The 18,531-nt window shown below is 45.2% G+C and overlaps 1 protein-coding gene across 1 annotated transcript in view; it reads left to right on the forward strand.

Annotated features, from left to right (window-relative positions):
• Positions 1-18,531, forward strand: part of LOC115119629 (protein tweety homolog 2-like) — a 159,242-nt gene that overhangs the window by 25,024 nt on the left and 115,687 nt on the right. Inside the window, exon 3 of the mRNA XM_065012629.1 lies at positions 11,981-12,156. Coding sequence (XP_064868701.1) covers positions 11,981-12,156 — 176 coding nt within the window. The remainder of the gene's footprint in view (positions 1-11,980; positions 12,157-18,531) is intronic.

Below are 18,531 nucleotides of genomic sequence, written 5' to 3' on the forward strand. Positions count from 1 at the left end.
TTTTCTGCGTTATTTGTTACTCATTTTGTACATAATGTTTCTGCCACCGTCTCTTATGACCGAAAAGAGCTTCTAGATATCAGGACAGCGATGACTCACCTCATACTGGATTCAAACAAATTATTTAACGAGTTGGACGCAACAGATTTACTCCAGACACCCGACAAGGCCATCATCCCATCATTCGCAGGAGAAAGAGACAGAGATATCGGGGACATAAGGATCCGACAGCGAGTTGGTAATCTGCCTTTACTATCGATCCTACTAGCCAACGTACAACCATTGGATAATAAAATAGACAAACTCTGAGCACGTATATCCTACAAACGAGACATTAAGAACTGTAATATCTTATGTTTCACAGAGTCGTGGCTGAACGATGACATGAATAACATACAGCTGGTGGGTTTTACGCTTTTTTGGCAGGATAGATCAGTTGCCTCTGGTAAGACAAGGGGGTGTGGTCTGTGTATATTTGAAAACAACAGCTGGTGCACAAAATCTAAGGATGTCTCGAGGTTTTGCTCGCCTGAGGTAGAGTATCTCATGATAAGCTGTCGACCACAATATTTACCAAGAGAGTTTTCATCTATATTATTCATAGCTGTCTATTTACCACCACTAACCGATGCTGGCACTAAGACCACACTAAATGAGCTGTATATACGGCCATAAGCAAACAGGAAAACACTCATCCAGAGGTGGCGCTCCTAGTGGCTGGGTTCTTTAATGCAGGAAAACTTAAATCTGTTTTACCTCATTTCTACCAGCATGTTAAATTTGCAACCAGAGGAAAAAAATTCACCTTTACTCCACACACAGAGATGCGTACAAAGCTCTCCCTCACCCTCCATTTGGCAAATCTGACCATAATTCTATCCTCCTGATTCCTGCTTACAAGTAAAACCTAAAGCAGGACGCACCAGTGACTCGGTCAATAAAAAAGTGGTCAGATGACGCAGATGCTAAACTACAGGACTGTTTTGCTAGCACAGACTGGAATATGTTCCAGGATTCTTCCGATGGCATTGAGGAGTACACCACATCATTCACTGGCTTTATCAATAAGTGCATTGATGACATCATCCCCACAGTGACCGTACGTACATACCCCAACCAGAAGCCATGTATTGCAGGCAACATCTGCACTGAGTTAAAGGCTAGAGCTGCCGCTTTCAAGGAATGGGACTCTGACCCGAAAGCTTATAAGAAATCCAGCTATGCGCTCCGACGAACCATCAAGCAGGCAAAGCGTCAATACAGGACTAAGATTAAATCGTACCAGACCGGCCCCGACGTTCGTCGACTGTGGCAGGGTTGAAAACTATTACAGACTACAAAGGGAAGAACAGCCGCGAGCTGCCCAGTGACACGAGCCTACCAGATGAGCTAAATTGCTAAATTACTTCTATGCTTGCTTTGAGGAAAGTAACACTGAAACATGCATGAAAGCATCAACTGTTCCGGACGACTGTGTGATCACACTCTCCGTAGCTGATGTGAGTAAGACCTTTAATCAGGTCAACATTCACAAGGCCGCAGGGCCAGATGGATTACCAGGAATGCGCTGACCAACTGGCAAGTGTCTTCACTGACATTTTCAACCTGTCCCTGACTATGCCTAAAATACTAACATGTTTCAAGCAGACCACCATAGTCCTTGTGCCCAAGAACACGAAGGTAACCTGCCTAAATGATTAAATCAAAGTGTATTTGTCATGTGCGCTGAATACAACAGGTGTAGACCTTACAGTGAAATGCTTACTTACCAATAGTGCAAAAAAGGTATTAGGTGAACAATAGGTAGGTAAAGAAATAAAACAACACAAAAAGACAGGCTATATACAGTAGCGAGGCTATAAAAGTAGCGAGGCTACATACAGACATTGGTTAGTCAGGCTGATTGAGGTAGTATGTACATGTAGATATAGTTAAAGTGACTATGCATATATGATAAACAGAGAATAGCAGCAGCATAAAAAGAGGTGTTTGGGGAGCACACAATGCAAATAGTCAGAGTAGCCTTTTGATTACCTGTTCAGGAGTCTTATGGCTTGGGGGTAAAACAAAACGACCCATAGCACTTACTTCTGTAGTCATGAAGTGCTTTGAAAGCCTGATCATGGCCCACATCAACACCATTATCCCAGAAACCCTAGACCCACTCAATATGCATACTGCCCCAACGGATCCACAGATGATGCAATCTCTATTGCACTCTGCACTGCCCTTTCCCACCTGGACAAAAGGAACATCTATGTGAGAATGCTATTCATTGACTACACCTCAGCGTTTAACACCATAGTGCCCTCAAAGCCAAACACACCCCCATTCTCATCAACGGGGCTGTAGTCGAGCAGGTTGAGAGCTTCAAGTTCCTTGGTGTCCACATCAACAACAAACTATCATGGTCCAAACACACCAGTTGTGACAGTTGTGAAGAGGGAACGACAAAGCCTATTCCCCCTAAGAGACTGAAAAGATTTGGCACTGCTCAGCCTCCGACCGCAAGGCAGTACAGAGGGTAGTGAGTACTGCCCAGTATATCACAGGGGCCCAGCTTCCTGCCATCCAGGACCTCTATATCAGGCGGTGTCAGAGGAAGGCCCTAAAAATTGTCAAAGACTCCAGCCACACTAGTCATATTCTGTTCTCTCTGCTACCGCACGGCAAGCGGTACCGGAGTGCCAAGTCTAGATCCAAAAGGCTTCCTAACAGCTTCTACCCCCAAGCTATAGACTCCTCAGCAGCTATTTGCATTGCTCCCACCCACCCTCTTTTACCCTGCTGCTCCTCTCTGTTTTATTTCTATGCATTATCTACCTATATGTACATACTACCTCAATTACCTCGACTAACCGGTGCCCCCGCACATTGACTCTGTACCGGTACCCCCTGTATATAGCCTCCACATTGACTCTGTACCGGTACCCCCTGTATGGCCTCCACATTGACCCCCTGTATATAGCCTCCACATTGACTCTGTACCGGTACCCCCTGTATATAGCCTCCACATTGACTCTGTACCGGTACCCCCTGTATATAGCCTCCACATTGACTCTGTACCGGTACCCCCTGTATATAGCCTCCACATTGACTCTCCTGTATATGGCCTCCACATTGACTCTGTACCGGTACCCCCTGTATATGGCCTCCACATTGACTCTGTACCGGTACCCCCTGTATATGGCCTCCACATTGACTCTGTACCGGTACCCCCTGTATATGGCCTCCACATTGACTCTGTGCCGTATACCCCCTGTATATGGCCTCCACATTGACTCTGTACCGGTACCCCCTGTATATGGCCTCCACATTGACTCTGTACCGGTACCCCCTGTATATGGCCTCCACATTGACTCTGTACCGGTACCCCCTGTATATGGCCTCCACATTGACTCTGTACCGGTACCCCCTGTATATGGCCTCCACATTGACTCTGTACCGGTACCCCCTGTATATAGCCTCCACATTGACTCTGTGCCGGTGCCCCCTGTATATAGCCTCCACATTGACTCTGTACCGGTACCCCCTGTATATGGCCTCCACATTGACTCTCTGTGCCGGTACCCCCTGTATATGGCCTCCACATTGACTCTGTACCGGTACCCCTGTATATGGCCTCCACATTGACTCTGTGCTGGTGACCCCTGTATATGGCCTCCACATTGACTCTGTACCGGTACCCCCTGTATATGGCCTCCACATTGACTCTGTACCGGTACCCCCTGTATATAGCCTCCACATTGACTCTGTACCGGTACCCCCTGTATATAGCCTCCACATTGACTCTGTACCGGTACCCCCTGTATATAGCCTCCACATTGACTCTGTACCGGTACCCCCTGTATATAGCCTCCACATTGACTCTGTGCCGGTAACCCCTGTATATAGCCTCCACATTGACTCTGTGCCGGTGCCCCCTGTATATAGCCTCCACATTGACTCTGTGCCGGTAACCCCCTGTATATGGCCTCCACATTGACTCTGTGCCGGTACCCCCTGTATATGGCCTCCACATTGACTCTGTGCCGGTACCCCCTGTATATGGCCTCCATTGTACCCCCTGACTCTGTACCGGTACCCCCTGTATATGGCCTCCACATTGACTCTGTACCGGTACCCCCTGTATATAGCCTCCACATTGACTCTGTGCCGGTGCCCCCTGTATATAGCCTCCACATTGACTCTGTGCCGGTACCCCCTGTATATGGCCTCCACATTGACTCTGTGCCGGTGCCCCCTGTATATGGCCTCCACATTGACTCTGTGCCTCCCGGTACCCCCTGTATATGGCCTCCACATTGACTCTGTGCCGGTGCCCCCTGTATATGGCCTCCACATTGACTCTGTGCCGGTACCCCCTGTATATGGCCTCCACATTGACTCTGTGCCTGTACCCCCTGTATATGGCCTCCACATTGACTCTGTACCGGTACCCCCTGTATATGGCCTCCACATTGACTCCACATTGACTCTGTACCCCCTGTATATAGCCTCCACATTGACTCTGTACCCCCGGTATTGACTCCCCCTGTATATGGCCTCCACATTGACTCTGTGCCGGTGCCCCCTGTATATGGCCTCCACATTGACTCACATTGACTCTGTGGCCCCCGGTACCCCCTGTATATGGCCTCCACATTGACTCTGTACCGGTACCCCCTGTATATGGCCTCCACATTGACTCTGTACCGGTAGCCTCCCCTGTATATGGCCTCCACATTGACTCTGTACCGGTACCCCCTGTATATGGCCTCCACATTGACTCTGTACCGGTACCCCCTGTATATGGCCTCCACATTGACTCTGTACCGGTACCCCCTGTATATGGCCTCCACATTGACTCTGTACCGGTACCCCCTGTATATAGCCTCCACATTGACTCTGTACCGGTAACCCCTGTATATAGCCTCCACATTGACTCTGTACCGGTAACCCCTGTATATAGCCTCCACATTGACTCTGTACCGGTACCCCTGTATATAGCCTCCACATTGACTCTGTACCGGTAACCCCTGTATATAGCCTCCACATTGACTCTGTACCGGTGGCCCCCTGTATATAGCCTCCACATTGACTCTGTACCGGTACCCCTGTATATAGCCTCCACATTGACTCTGTGCCTCCGGTACCCCCTGTATATAGCCTCCACATTGACTCTGTACCGGTACCCCCTGTATATAGCCTCCACATTGACTCTGTACCGGTACCCCCTGTATATAGCCTCCACATTGACTCTGTACCGGTACCCCCTGTATATAGCCTCCACATTGACTCTGTACCGGTAACCCCTGTATATAGCCTCCACATTGACTCTGTACCGGTAACCCCTGTATATAGCCTCCACATTGACTCTGTACCGGTAACCCCTGTATATAGCCTCCACATTGACTCTGTACCGGTAACCCCTGTATATAGCCTCCACATTGACTCTGTACCGGTACCCCCTGTATATAGCCTCCACATTGACTCTGTACCGGTACCCCCTGTATATGGCCTCCACATTGACTCTGTACCGGTACCCCCTGTATATGGCCTCCACATTGACTCTGTGCCCGGTGTACCCCCTGTATATGGCCTCCACATTGACTCTGTACCGGTACCCCCTGTATATGGCCTCCACATTGACTCTGTACCGGTACCCCCTGTATATGGCCTCCACATTGACTCTGTACCGGTACCCCCTGTATATGGCCTCCACATTGACTCTGTACCGGTACCCCCTGTATATGGCCTCCACATTGACTCTGTACCGGTACCCCCTGTATATAGCCTCCACATTGACTCTGTACCGGTACCCCCTGTATATAGCCTCCACATTGACTCTGTACCGGTACCCCCTGTATATAGCCTCCACATTGACTCCCCTACCGGTACCCCCTGTATATAGCCTACACATTGACTCTGTACCGTACCCCTGTACCCCCTGTATATAGCCTCCACATTGACTCTGTACCGGTACCCCCTGTATATAGCCTCCACATTGACTCTGTACCGGTACCCCCTGTATATAGCCTCCACATTGACTCTGTACCGGTAACCCCTGTATATAGCCTCCACATTGACTCTGTACCGGTAACCCCTGTATATAGCCTCCACATTGACTCTGTACCGGTACCCCCTGTATATAGCCTCCACATTGACTCTGTACCGGTAACCCCTGTATATAGCCTCCACATTGACTCTGTACTGGTACCCCCTGTATATAGCCTCCACATTGACTCTGTACCGGTACCCCCTGTATGTAGTCTCCACATTGACTCTGTACCGGTACCCCCTGTATATAGCCTCCACATTGACTCTGTACCGGTACCCCCTGTATTTAGCCTCTGCACTGTTGGTTAAGGGCTTGTAAGTAAGCATTTCACTGTATTCGGTGACCAATCAAATTGTATTTATTTTGATTGTGCTGTAGTTGGTTTTTCAGAGATTGCTCTTGACGCAGATTCCACTATAATTATTGGGATTATTGTCTCCACGTTTGTGTATTTGGGTGATCAGTCCTTCTTTCCAAATATGGGGAGGATGCCAGAGCTGAGGATGACCTTTAAGTATATCAAATTGGAGTTTGTGGTCTGTATGTTTCATCATTTCATTTAGGATACCATACCATTTGGGTTGGATGGTTTATATTTTCAGTGTAATTGGAGAATCCAGTGGGTTCTGGTAAACTTTAATAGCGATTCTAACATTTGTAGTTGATCATGTAGATGTTTTTGCTGGTGCTCTTTGTCATAGAGCCGAACATATTTCAAAAGTTGTTTATCCATCTCCATTTTGAATAGGTAGCTCTTCATGTTGTTTGTTTCACAGAAGTGATTTGATTCTATGGATTCTTTAATCACATTGAGCTGTTTTCTTTTTTTCTTAGTGATGTTATTTTGCTGTGATCTGATAGAGGTGTCAGTGGGCTGACTGTGAACGCTCTGAGAGACTCTGGGTTGAGGTCAGTGATAAAGTCATCTACAGTACTACTGCCAAGGGATGAGCTGTCGGTGTACCTACCTTAAGAGTCCCTCGAAGCCAGGGTTGGGTAGGTTACTTTCTAGTAACCTGTCCACATTTTTTATCAGTGATGTAATTTCTGGATTACCCAAACTCAGTAACTTAATCTGATTTACATTCAGTGATTTGTAGATTACTTTCCCCTTAATTTAAGCGGCATTAGATGAAGAGAAAAATGTATGTTACCAATTGAACCACATCTATTACAGGATAAATCAATGTTAAAGTATACATAGCTGGCCATATATGGATGTTACATTTTACTTTATGGGTTGGTTATGTAGGCTTCTTCTAACCGATCGCTTTCTACTATATATAATAATATGATTAAATTATATATTTACATTAAAAACCAAAGTCTATCAGAATTCCAGTCATTCCAATAAAAGTTATACCCCTTGATCTAAAATAATAGGACTTGGAAATATGGAAGGATAGATTAGGCAAATTGTTCTACCCGAGCATAATCCAAAACTAAGGACTTAGTAGGCCAGCCCTACTCTGTTTATGATTTTGTTGTCATGGAGGACTGATTTGGCTCATTAATATGAGTTGAAAAAGAAATGCAGCGCTCATGGAATGGCATGCTTTGAGCACTACTGAAAAGTGGCTTATATTTTGGTTTCTCATGGAGTGTGGCAGTTGAACTAAGCTCATGAGGCATTTATAAGTTATATTTAAGCAATAGTGTATGAGGCGGTGTAGTATATGGCCAATATACCACAGCTAAGGGATGTAATTATGCACAATGCAACGAGGAGTGCCTGCGTACAGCCCTTAGCTATGGTATATTGGCCATATGTCACTATTCCCAGATGTTCCTTATTGCTGGCTACCAACATAATTAGAGCAGTAAAAATAAACGTTTTGTCATACCCATGGTATACGGTCTGATTTACCATGGCTGTCAGCCAATCAGCATTCAGGACTCGAACCAACAAGTTTATAATCTTCAATAATCGATATATATATATATATATATATCACACACACACACACACACAAATGTGTATAAATTTATTTATTTATTTATTTATATATGATTATATATAAATATTACATATTTATAAATGTCCTGAATTTAAAAGTAATCCACGAAGTAATCATTATAGTTTTTCAAAAGTATCTGTAATATGATTACAATATTTTTTCTGGTAACGTAACAGATTACAGTTACCGATGTATTATTGGTAACTGTAATTACATGTGATCCGTTAATCCCCAACCTTGCACGAAGCACTGTACAGACCCAGTGTGCGACAGAACTGCAGGAGCTGTTTGTAGTTTACATGTAATCCGTTAATCCCCAACCTTTTGCACGAAGCACTGTACAGACCCAGTGTGCGACACAACTGCAGGAGCTGTTTGTAGTTTACGTGTAATCCGTTAATCCCCAACCTTTTGCACGAAGCACTGTACAGACCCAGTGTGCGACACAACTGCAGGAGCTGTTTGTAGTTTACATGTGATCTGTTAATCCCCAACCTTGCACGAAGCACTGTACAGACCCAGTGTGCGACAGAACTGCAGGAGCTGTTTGTAGTTTATATGTGATCCGTTAATCCCCAACCTTGCACGAAGCACTGTACAGACCCAGTGTGCGACAGAACTGCAGGAGCTGTTTGTAGTTTACATGTGATCCGTTAATCCCCAACCTTGCACGAAGCACTGTACAGACCCAGTGTGCGACAGAACTGCAGGAGCTGTTTGTAGTTTACATGTGATCCGTTCATCCCCAACCTTTTGCACGAAGCACTGTACAGACCCAGTGTGTGACAGAACTGCAGGAGCTGTTTGTAGTTTACATGTGATCCGTTAATCCCCAACCTTTTGCACGAAGCACTGTACAGACCCAGTGTGCGACACAACTGCAGGAGCTGTTTGTAATTTACATGTGATCCGTTAATCACCAACCTTTTGCATGAAGCACTGTACAGACCCAGTGTGCGACAGAACTGCAGGAGCTGTTTGTAGTTTACATGTGATCCGTTAATCCCCAACCTTGCACGAAGCACTGTACAGACCCAGTGTGCGACACAACTGCAGGAGCTGTTTGTAGTTTACATGTGATCCGTTAATCCCCAACCTTTTGCACAAAGCACTGTACAGACCCAGTGTGCGACACAACTGCAGGAGCTGTTTGTAGTTTACATGTGATCCGTTAATCCCCAACCTTGCACGAAGCACTGTACAGACCCAGTGTGTGACAGAACTGCAGGAGCTGTTTGTAGTTTACATGTGATCCGTTAATCCCCAACCTTGCACGAAGCACTGTACAGACCCAGTGTGCGACACAACTGCAGGAGCTGTTTGTAGTTTACATGTGATCCGTTAATCCCCAACCTTGCACGAAGCACTGTACAGACCCAGTGTGCGACACAACTGCAGGAGCTGTTTGTAGTTTACATGTGATCCGTTAATCCCCAACCTTGCACGAAGCACTGTACAGACCCAGTGTGCGACACAACTGCAGGAGCTGTTTGTAGTTTACATGTGATCCGTTAATCCCCAACTTTTTGCACGAAGCACTGTACAGACCCAGTGTGCGACAGAACTGCAGGAGCTGTTTGTAGTTTACATGTGATCCTTTAATCCCCAACCTTGCACGAAGCACTGTACAGACCCAGTGTGTGACACAACTGCAGGAGCTGTTTGTAGTTTACATGTGATCCGTTAATCCCCAACCTTGCACGAAGCACTGTACAGACCCAGTGTGCGACACAACTGCAGGAGCTGTTTGTAGTTTACATGTGATCCGTTAATCCCCAACCTTTTGCACGAAGCACTGTACAGACCCAGTGTGCGACAGAACTGCAGGAGCTGTTTGTAGTTTACATGTGATCCGTTAATCCCCAACCTTGCACGAAGCACTGTACAGACCCAGTGTGCGACACAACTGCAGGAGCTGTTTGTAGTTTACATGTGATCCGTTAATCCCCAACCTTGCACGAAGCACTGTACAGACCCAGTGTGCGACAGAACTGCAGGAGCTGTTTGTAGTTTACATGTGATCCGTTAATCCCCAACTTTTTGCACGAAGCACTGTACAGACCCAGTGTGCGACACAACTGCAGGAGCTGTTTGTAGTTTACATGTGATCCGTTAATCCCCAACCTTGCACGAAGCACTGTACAGACCCAGTGTGTGACAGAACTGCAGGAGCTGTTTGTAGTTTACATGTGATCCGTTAATCCCCAACCTTGCACGAAGCACTGTACAGACCCAGTGTGCGATACAACTGCAGGAGCTGTTTGTAGTTTACATGTGATCCGTTAATCCCCAACCTTGCACGAAGCACTGTACAGACCCAGTGTGCGACACAACTGCAGGAGCTGTTTGTAGTTTACATGTGATCCGTTAATCCCCAACCTTGCACGAAGCACTGTATAGACCCAGTGTGCGACACAACTGCAGGAGCTGTTTGTAGTTTACATGTGATCCGTTAATCCCCAACTTTTTGCACGAAGCACTGTACAGACCCAGTGTGCGACAGAACTGCAGGAGCTGTTTGTAGTTTACATGTGATCCTTTAATCCCCAACCTTGCACGAAGCACTGTACAGACCCAGTGTGCGACAGAACTGCAGGAGCTGTTTGTAGTTTACATGTGATCCTTTAATCCCCAACCTTGCACGAAGCACTGTACAGACCCAGTGTGTGACACAACTGCAGGAGCTGTTTGTAGTTTACATGTGATCCGTTAATCCCCAACCTTGCACGAAGCACTGTACAGACCCAGTGTGCGACACAACTGCAGGAGCTCTTTGTAGTTTACATGTGATCCGTTAATCCCCAACCTTTTGCACGAAGCACTGTACAGACCCAGTGTGCGACAGAACAGCAGGAGCTGTTTGTAGTTTACATGTGATCCGTTAATCCCCAACCTTGCACGAAGCACTGTACAGACCCAGTGTGCGACACAACTGCAGGAGCTGTTTGTAGTTTACATGTGATCCTTTAATCCCCAACCTTGCACGAAGCACTGTACAGACCCAGTGTGCGACAGAACTGCAGGAGCTGTTTGTAGTTTACATGTGATCCGTTAATCCCCAACTTTTTGCACGAAGCACTGTACAGACCCAGTGTGCGACAGAACTGCAGGAGCTGTTTGTAGTTTACATGTGATCCGTTAATCCCCAACCTTGCACGAAGCACTGTACAGACCCAGTGTGCGACAGAACTGCAGGAGCTGTTTGTAGTTTACATGTGATCCGTTAATCCCCAACCTTGCACGAAGCACTGTACAGACCCAGTGTGCGACACAACTGCAGGAGCTGTTTGTAGTTTACATGTGATCTGTTAATCCCCAACCTTGCACGAAGCACTGTACAGACCCAGTGTGCGACACAACTGCAGGAGCTGTTTGTAGTTTACATGTGATCCGTTAATCCCCAACCTTGCACGAAGCACTGTACAGACCCAGTGTGCGACAGAACTGCAGGAGCTGTTTGTAGTTTACATGTGATCCTTTAATCCCCAACCTTGCAGAAAGCACTGTACAGACCCAGTGTGCGACAGAACTGCAGGAGCTGTTTGTAGTTTACATGTGATCCGTTAATCCCCAACCTTGCACGAAGCACTGTACAGACCCAGTGTGCGACAGAACTGCAGGAGCTGTTTGTAGTTTACATGTGATCCGTTAATCCCCAACCTTGCACGAAGCACTGTACAGACCCAGTGTGCGACAGAACTGCAGGAGCTGTTTGTAGTTTTGTCGTAGTTGTGTGTAGGAGGGCATATTTGGGAGGGAATGTTGTCACCTCCAGGTAGACGTTTGTCCCCCTTTGTGCTGAGAATGTTGGGTTAATGTCCAGTTCTGGCATTTAGGTCACCACAGGCTAGTATGTGTCCCTGGGTCTGGAAATGATTGAGCTCCCCCTCAAGGATGGATACACCTGATACGCTCTCTCCATATCCCCCTCTCTCCATATCCCCCTCTCTCCATCGCTCTCTCTCTCCATCTCTCCCTGTAGTCATTAATCTTCCTGGCCTGTATGGTGGCTGCAGGGCTGGGCCTGAACCTGCTCTGCCTGGCCATTTACCTGAGCTGCCTGTGCTGCTGTCGGAAAGACGACGAGGAGGAGGAGAGCAAGAGCCCCAACTCCTGCTGTGTCACCTGGTCCGCCGTCATCGCCGGACTCCTCAGCTGGTGAGGAACAATTACTAACCTACTGTGTGTTTACAGTCTCCTCTCTGTTCTGGGACTAGGGCGCTGGCTCATAGTCCTCATGTCTCTTTCTGGGACTAGGACGCTGGCTCATAGTCCTCATGTCTCTTTCTGGGACTAGGACGCTGGCTCATAGTCCTCATGTCTCTTTCTGGGACTAGGACGCTGGCTCATAGTCCTCATGTCTCTTTCTGGGACTAGGGCGCTGGCTCATAGTCCTCATGTCTCTTTCTGGGACTAGGACGCTGGCTCATAGTCCTCATGTCTCTTTCTGGGACTAGGACGCTGGCTCATAGTCCTCATGTCTCTTTCTGGGACTAGGATGCTGGGTCATAGTCCTGATCTCCACAGGCAGAATTGCAGTAGGCGGCCGCAGCACTCCAAGTGTTTGGTAAAAGACAAGAAAGAAGTCACCTTACTTTTTGCCTTCGTAGTGTTTCTCGAGATAGCTCTTGAATGATAGTAAACCTCACAACTGTGCTGTTTACCCCTTTTGTTCCCCCTCATCATTAATTGATGTTATTATATATCAAGAAAAGTTAAATGACATTAGCTGAGTGAATACCCTTTGATCAAAGGAGCCAAACTCAAATTTACTTCAAAGGAAAGCTGTTGTTTTTTACTACTTTTTATTTTTTAATTTTTAATTTATTTCACCTTTATTTAACCAGGTAGGCTAGTTGAGAACAAGTTCTCATTTGCAACTGCGACCTGGCCAAGATAAAGCATAGCAGTGTGAACAGACAACACAGAGTTACACATGGAGTAAACAATTAACAAGTCAATAACACAGTAGGGAAAAAAAGGGGAGTCTATATACATTGTGTGCAAAAGACATGAGGAGGTAGGCGAATAATTACAATTTTGCAGATTAACACTGGAGTGATAAATGATCAGATGATCATGTACAGGTAGAGATATTGGTGTGCAAAAGAGCAGAAAAGTAAATAAATAAAAACAGTATGGGAATGAGGTAGGTAAAAATGGGTGGGCTATTTACCGATAGACTATGTACAGCTGCAGCGATCGGTTAGCTGCTCAGATAGCAGATGTTTGAAGTTGGTGAGGGAGATAAAAGTCTCCAACTTCAGCGATTTTTGCAATTCGTTCCAGTCACAGGCAACAGAGAACTGGAACGAAAGGTGGCCAAATGAGGTGTTGGCTTTAGGGATGATCAGTGAGATACACCTGCTGGAGCGCGTGCTACGGATGGGTGTTGCCATCGTGACCAGTGAACTGAGATAAGGCGGAGCTTTACCTAGCATGGCCTTGTAGATGACCTGGAGCCAGTGGGTCTGGCGACGAATATGTAGCGAGGGCCAGCCGACTAGAGCATACAAGTCGCAGTGGTGGGTGGTATAAGGTGCTTTAGTGACAAAACGGATGGCACTGTGATAAACTGCATCCAGTTTGCTGAGTAGAGTGTTGGAAGCAATTTTGTAGATGACATCGCCGAAGTCGAGGATCGGTAGGATAGTCAGTTTTACTAGGGTAAGTTTGTCGGCGTGAGTGAAGGAGGCTTTGTTGCGGAATAGAAAGCCGACTCTTGATTTGATTTTCGATTGGAGATGTTTGATATGAGTCTGGAAGGAGAGTTTACAGTCTAGCCAGATACCTAGGTACTTATAGATGTCCACATATTCAAGGTCGGAACCATCCAGGGTGGTGATGCTGGTCAGGCGTGCTGGTGCAGGCAGCGAACGGTTGAAAAGCATGCATTTGGTTTTACTAGCGTTTAAGAGCAGTTGGAGGCCACGGAAAGAGTGTTGTATGGCATTGAAGCTCGTTTGGAGGTTAGATAGAACAGTGTCCAAGGACGGGCCGAAAGTATATAGAATGGTGTCGTCTGCGTAGAGGTGGATCAGGGAATCACCCGCAGCAAGAGCAACATCATTGATATATACAGAGAAAAGCGTCGGCCCGAGGATTGAACCCTGTGGCACCCCCATAGAGACTGCCAGAGGACCGGACAGCATGCCCTCCGATTTGACACACTGAACTCTGTCTGCAAAGTAATTGGTGAACCAGGCAAGGCAGTCATCCGAAAAACCGAGGCTACTGAGTCTGCCGATAAGAATATGGTGGCCAGCCGTTGAGAAATGCTTTTTGAAGTTTTCGATAATCATGGATTTATCGGTGGTGACCGTGTTACCTAGCCTCAGTGCAGTGGGCAGCTGGGAGGAGGTGCTCTTGTTCTCCATGGACTTCACAGTGTCCCAGAACTTTTTGGAGTTGGAGCTACAGGATGCAAACTTCTGCCTGAAGAAGCTGGCCTTAGCTTTCCTGACTGACTGCGTGCATTGGTTCCTGACTTCCCTGAACAGTTGCATATCGCGGGGACTATTCGATGCTATTGCAGTCCGCCACAGGATGTTTTTGTGCTGGTCGAGGGCAGTCAGGTCTGGAGTGAACCAAGGGCTATATCTATTCTTAGTTCTGCATATTTTGAACGGAGCATGCTTATCTAAAATGGTGAGGAAGTTACTTTTAAAGAATGACCAGGCATCCTCAACTGACGGGATGAGGTCAATGTCCTTCCAGGATACCCGGGCCAGGTCGATTAGAAAGGCCTGCTCACAGAAGTGTTTTAGGGAGAGTTTGACAGTGATGAGGGGTGGTCGTTTGACTGCGGCTCCGTAGTGGATACAGGCAATGAGGCAGTGATCGCTGAGATCCTGGTTGAAGACAGCGGAGGTGTATTTGGAGGGCCAGTTGGTCAGGATGACGTCTATGAGGGTGCCCTTGTTTACAGATTTAGGGTTGTACCTGGTGGGTTCCTTGATGATTTGTGTGAGATTGAGGGCATCTAGCTTAGATTGTAGGACTGCCGGGGTGTTAAGAATATCCCAGTTTAGGTCACCTAACAGAACAAACTCTGAAGCTAGATGGGGGGCGATCAATTCACAAATGGTGTCCAGGGCACAGCTGGGAGATGAGGGGGGTCGGTAGCAGGCGGAAACAGTGAGAGACTTATTTCTGGAGAGAGTAATTTTCAAAATTAGTAGTTTTTAATTTATTTTTACCTTTATTTTACTAGTCCAACGCTCTAACCACTAGACTACCCTGCCCTGTTACTTTTATCTCTTAATCTTATCCATATTTTTTTCAACTGCACTGCCGGTTAGGGGCTCGTAAGTAAGCATTTCACTGTAAGGTAATGTAATACCTGTTGTATTCGGTGCATGTGACTAATACAATTTGATTTGATTTGAGTATGCTTAACAATGCAAATATTATGATACAGCTATATGGACACTCACTTATCATGATACTTCTTAACCTGTTGCTTCTACTCGGGACGCTTGCGTCCCAACTAGAGCTCTGGAAATGCAAATGCGCTACGCTAAATGCTAATAGTATTAGTTAAAACTCAAAAGTTCATTAAAATACACATGCAGGGTATCGAATTAAAGCTACACTCGTTGTGAATCCAGGCAACAAGTCAGATTTTTAAAATGCTTTTCGGCGAAAGCATGAGAAGCTATTATCTGATAGCATGCAACACCCCAAAAGACCCACAGGGGACGTAAACAAAATAATTAGCATTTCGGCGTTACACAAACCGCACAATAAAATAGAAAACATTCATTACCTTTCACCATCTTCTTTGTTGGCACTCCTAGATGTCCCATAAACACTATTTGGGTCTTTATTTCGATTAAATCGGTCCATATAAAGCCTAGATATCGTTATATGTAGACTGTGTGATAAACGAAAAAAACATCGTTTCAAAACGTAACGTCATTTTTTTTAAATTCAAAAAGTCGACGATAAACTTTCACAAAACACTTCGAAATACGTTTGTAATGCAACTTTAGGTATTAGTAAACGTTAATAAGCGATAAAATTCATCAGGAGGCGATGTAAAGATCATTAGCTGTCCGTCTGGAAAAATGTCCGGCTAGAAACTCAACGAAAATATCCGGTCCTAGACCGGATTAGATACGGTGTCCTGTATGTGTTTGACCAAGAAAAAACTCGAAGGGAAATGACAAGACTCTAGACACCCTGTGGAAGCTGTAGGTACTGCAACCTCAGTCAATTAATTGTGGTTCACGTTTATCAATGGGTTCAAGTAGCGCATGGATATATTTTCCCCATTTTCAGTGATCAGTTTTTCCTGTGCTTTTCGATGTAAATGCCGTTCTGGTAAAGCCACAGCAGTGATTTAACCAGTTTTTTAAACGTCTGAGTGTTTTCTATCCACACAGACTAAGCAAATGCATATACTATATTCCTGGCATGAGTAGCAGGGCGCTGAAATGTTGCGCGATTTTTAACAGAATGTTCAAAAAAGTAGAGGGTCGACTGAAGAGGTTAATGGTAAGTTTACAAACATATATTATGGTAAGTATAATCAAACCTTGAATCTCATTTTGGTAAGTGGTGAAATAAGTATAGCTAGTTATAATTGTAATGGCTTAGCAGATAATAAGAAAAGACGATCCGTCTTTACCTGGCTAAAAAAGAAGGAATATAATATCTATTGTTTACAGGAAATATACTATTCCCATGGGCAAGAAACTCAAAAGGGGTGATGATATTAATGAACAACAATTTTGATCCCAATGTGCAATCTGTTCAAACAGATCAGCAAGGAAGGTGTATCATTTTAAATATGCTACTGGACCTTAAACCCATCTGGCTCATTAATCTACAGTACCAGTCAAAAGTTTGTACACACCTACTCATTCCAGGGTTTATCTTTATTTTTAATATTTTCTACATTGTAGAATAATAGTGAAGACATCAAAACTATAAATAACACATATGGAATCATGTAGTAACCAAAAAAGTGTTAAACAAATCCAGATATATTTTGATTTGTTGAACACTTTTTTGGTTACTATGTGATTCCATAGGTGTTATTTCATGGTGTGTAACTTTTTACTGGTAGTGTATACAAAAAAAATACATGGGGGGGATTGGAAATTTACATTTACATTTAAGTCATTTAGCAGACGCTGCAGACAATTGCATTGATGGAAGCCACAATCTGGAATATTAAATCTGATCTTCTCCCCCAAAAATGTAAAATAAATAGAGCCATTACTTAACCCTTTTAGTTCACTGCTGTAGGCGATTGCACAGAGACACCGACACTTGAGTCAAAGAGTCACCCTAACAGTTAGTTATACCCTAATTGTACATGTTTAAGTGTCTTGTCAGCCACATTGTCAGTGTTTTCTCTCTGCTCAGATATCCAGCTGTGTCTCATCAACTGTACTTTAGTCAGAAGACTGAGTTAAAAGACACTTAAATGTTCATTAAGTTTGACTATATTATTTAAGCCTGTGGCCTGAAATGGAGAGTGGGTCAACTGTACAACTGCCACTCGTTTTAACAATTTCTGAAGTGGAATTATTTTGGGAGGTGCATGAAAGCCATAACCCCTGGCCTGCACAAGGTTGGATAAGTGCCTTTAAACTCTTGAGTCCCAACAGTGTTGTCCCAAAGGAATAATTTTTACCCAAAAGGCTGAATATGTTGGTTTTGCTCATAAGACTTATTACGTTCTCCTTTTCAACATCAAAAAGACTGTCACAACAGATATCAATGAAGACATGACGACTGTTTCTGAACTCCACGAAAGGAAATTTGACTTCAGTTAGTCTTCTTTATAATATCATCCGCTTAAACGTATTACACATGAGGGTGTTTTTTGTTGTTGTTGCTTTGAGACGTCTGCATCCTCCTCTCTGATTCGCTGAGCATTTCTTCCCAAATGAGACAAAAACGTGTGCGTCCCAAACAGCAATTGAGCCATCTGTTGTTCTACTAATTAAGCCTCCTAGCAGCTAGTATAATGTGATATTTATTGTGGAGTTTCCGGTTTGTGGACCGCCTCCGTTCAGCCTGGCTGTGCTGTCGATGGATAGAGTCTTTTGTAATGTTATTACAGTGGCCAGGTCCTGGGTTGTGGAGATGTGAACGCTGCTACACAGCTGTCTCCTTCAATGTGTGAAATGAGATGTATCTCTTTTAGATGTATCTGTCTTTAGAGAGACTCATTGATGCTCCTTTTGTTTTGAAACTGTAGTGGTGGCAGATAGATACAGTTGAAGTCGGAAGTTTACTTGCACCTTAGCCAAATACATTTAAACTCAGTTTTTCACAATTCCAGACCACAGGGCTTTGTGATGGCCACTCCAATACCTTGACTTTGTTGTCCTTAAAATTAAGCCATTTTGCCACAACTTTGGAAGTATGCTTAGGGTCATTGTCCATTTGGAAGACCCATTTGCGACCAAGCTTTAACTTCCTGACTGATGTCTTGAGATGTTGCCTCAATACATCCACATCATTTTCCCTCCTCATGATGGCATCTATTTTGTGAAGTGCACCAGTCAGTCCCTT

The sequence above is a fragment of the Oncorhynchus nerka genome, linkage group LG28 (genome assembly GCF_034236695.1).
Source record: "Oncorhynchus nerka isolate Pitt River linkage group LG28, Oner_Uvic_2.0, whole genome shotgun sequence".
NCBI lineage: Eukaryota > Metazoa > Chordata > Actinopteri > Salmoniformes > Salmonidae > Oncorhynchus > Oncorhynchus nerka.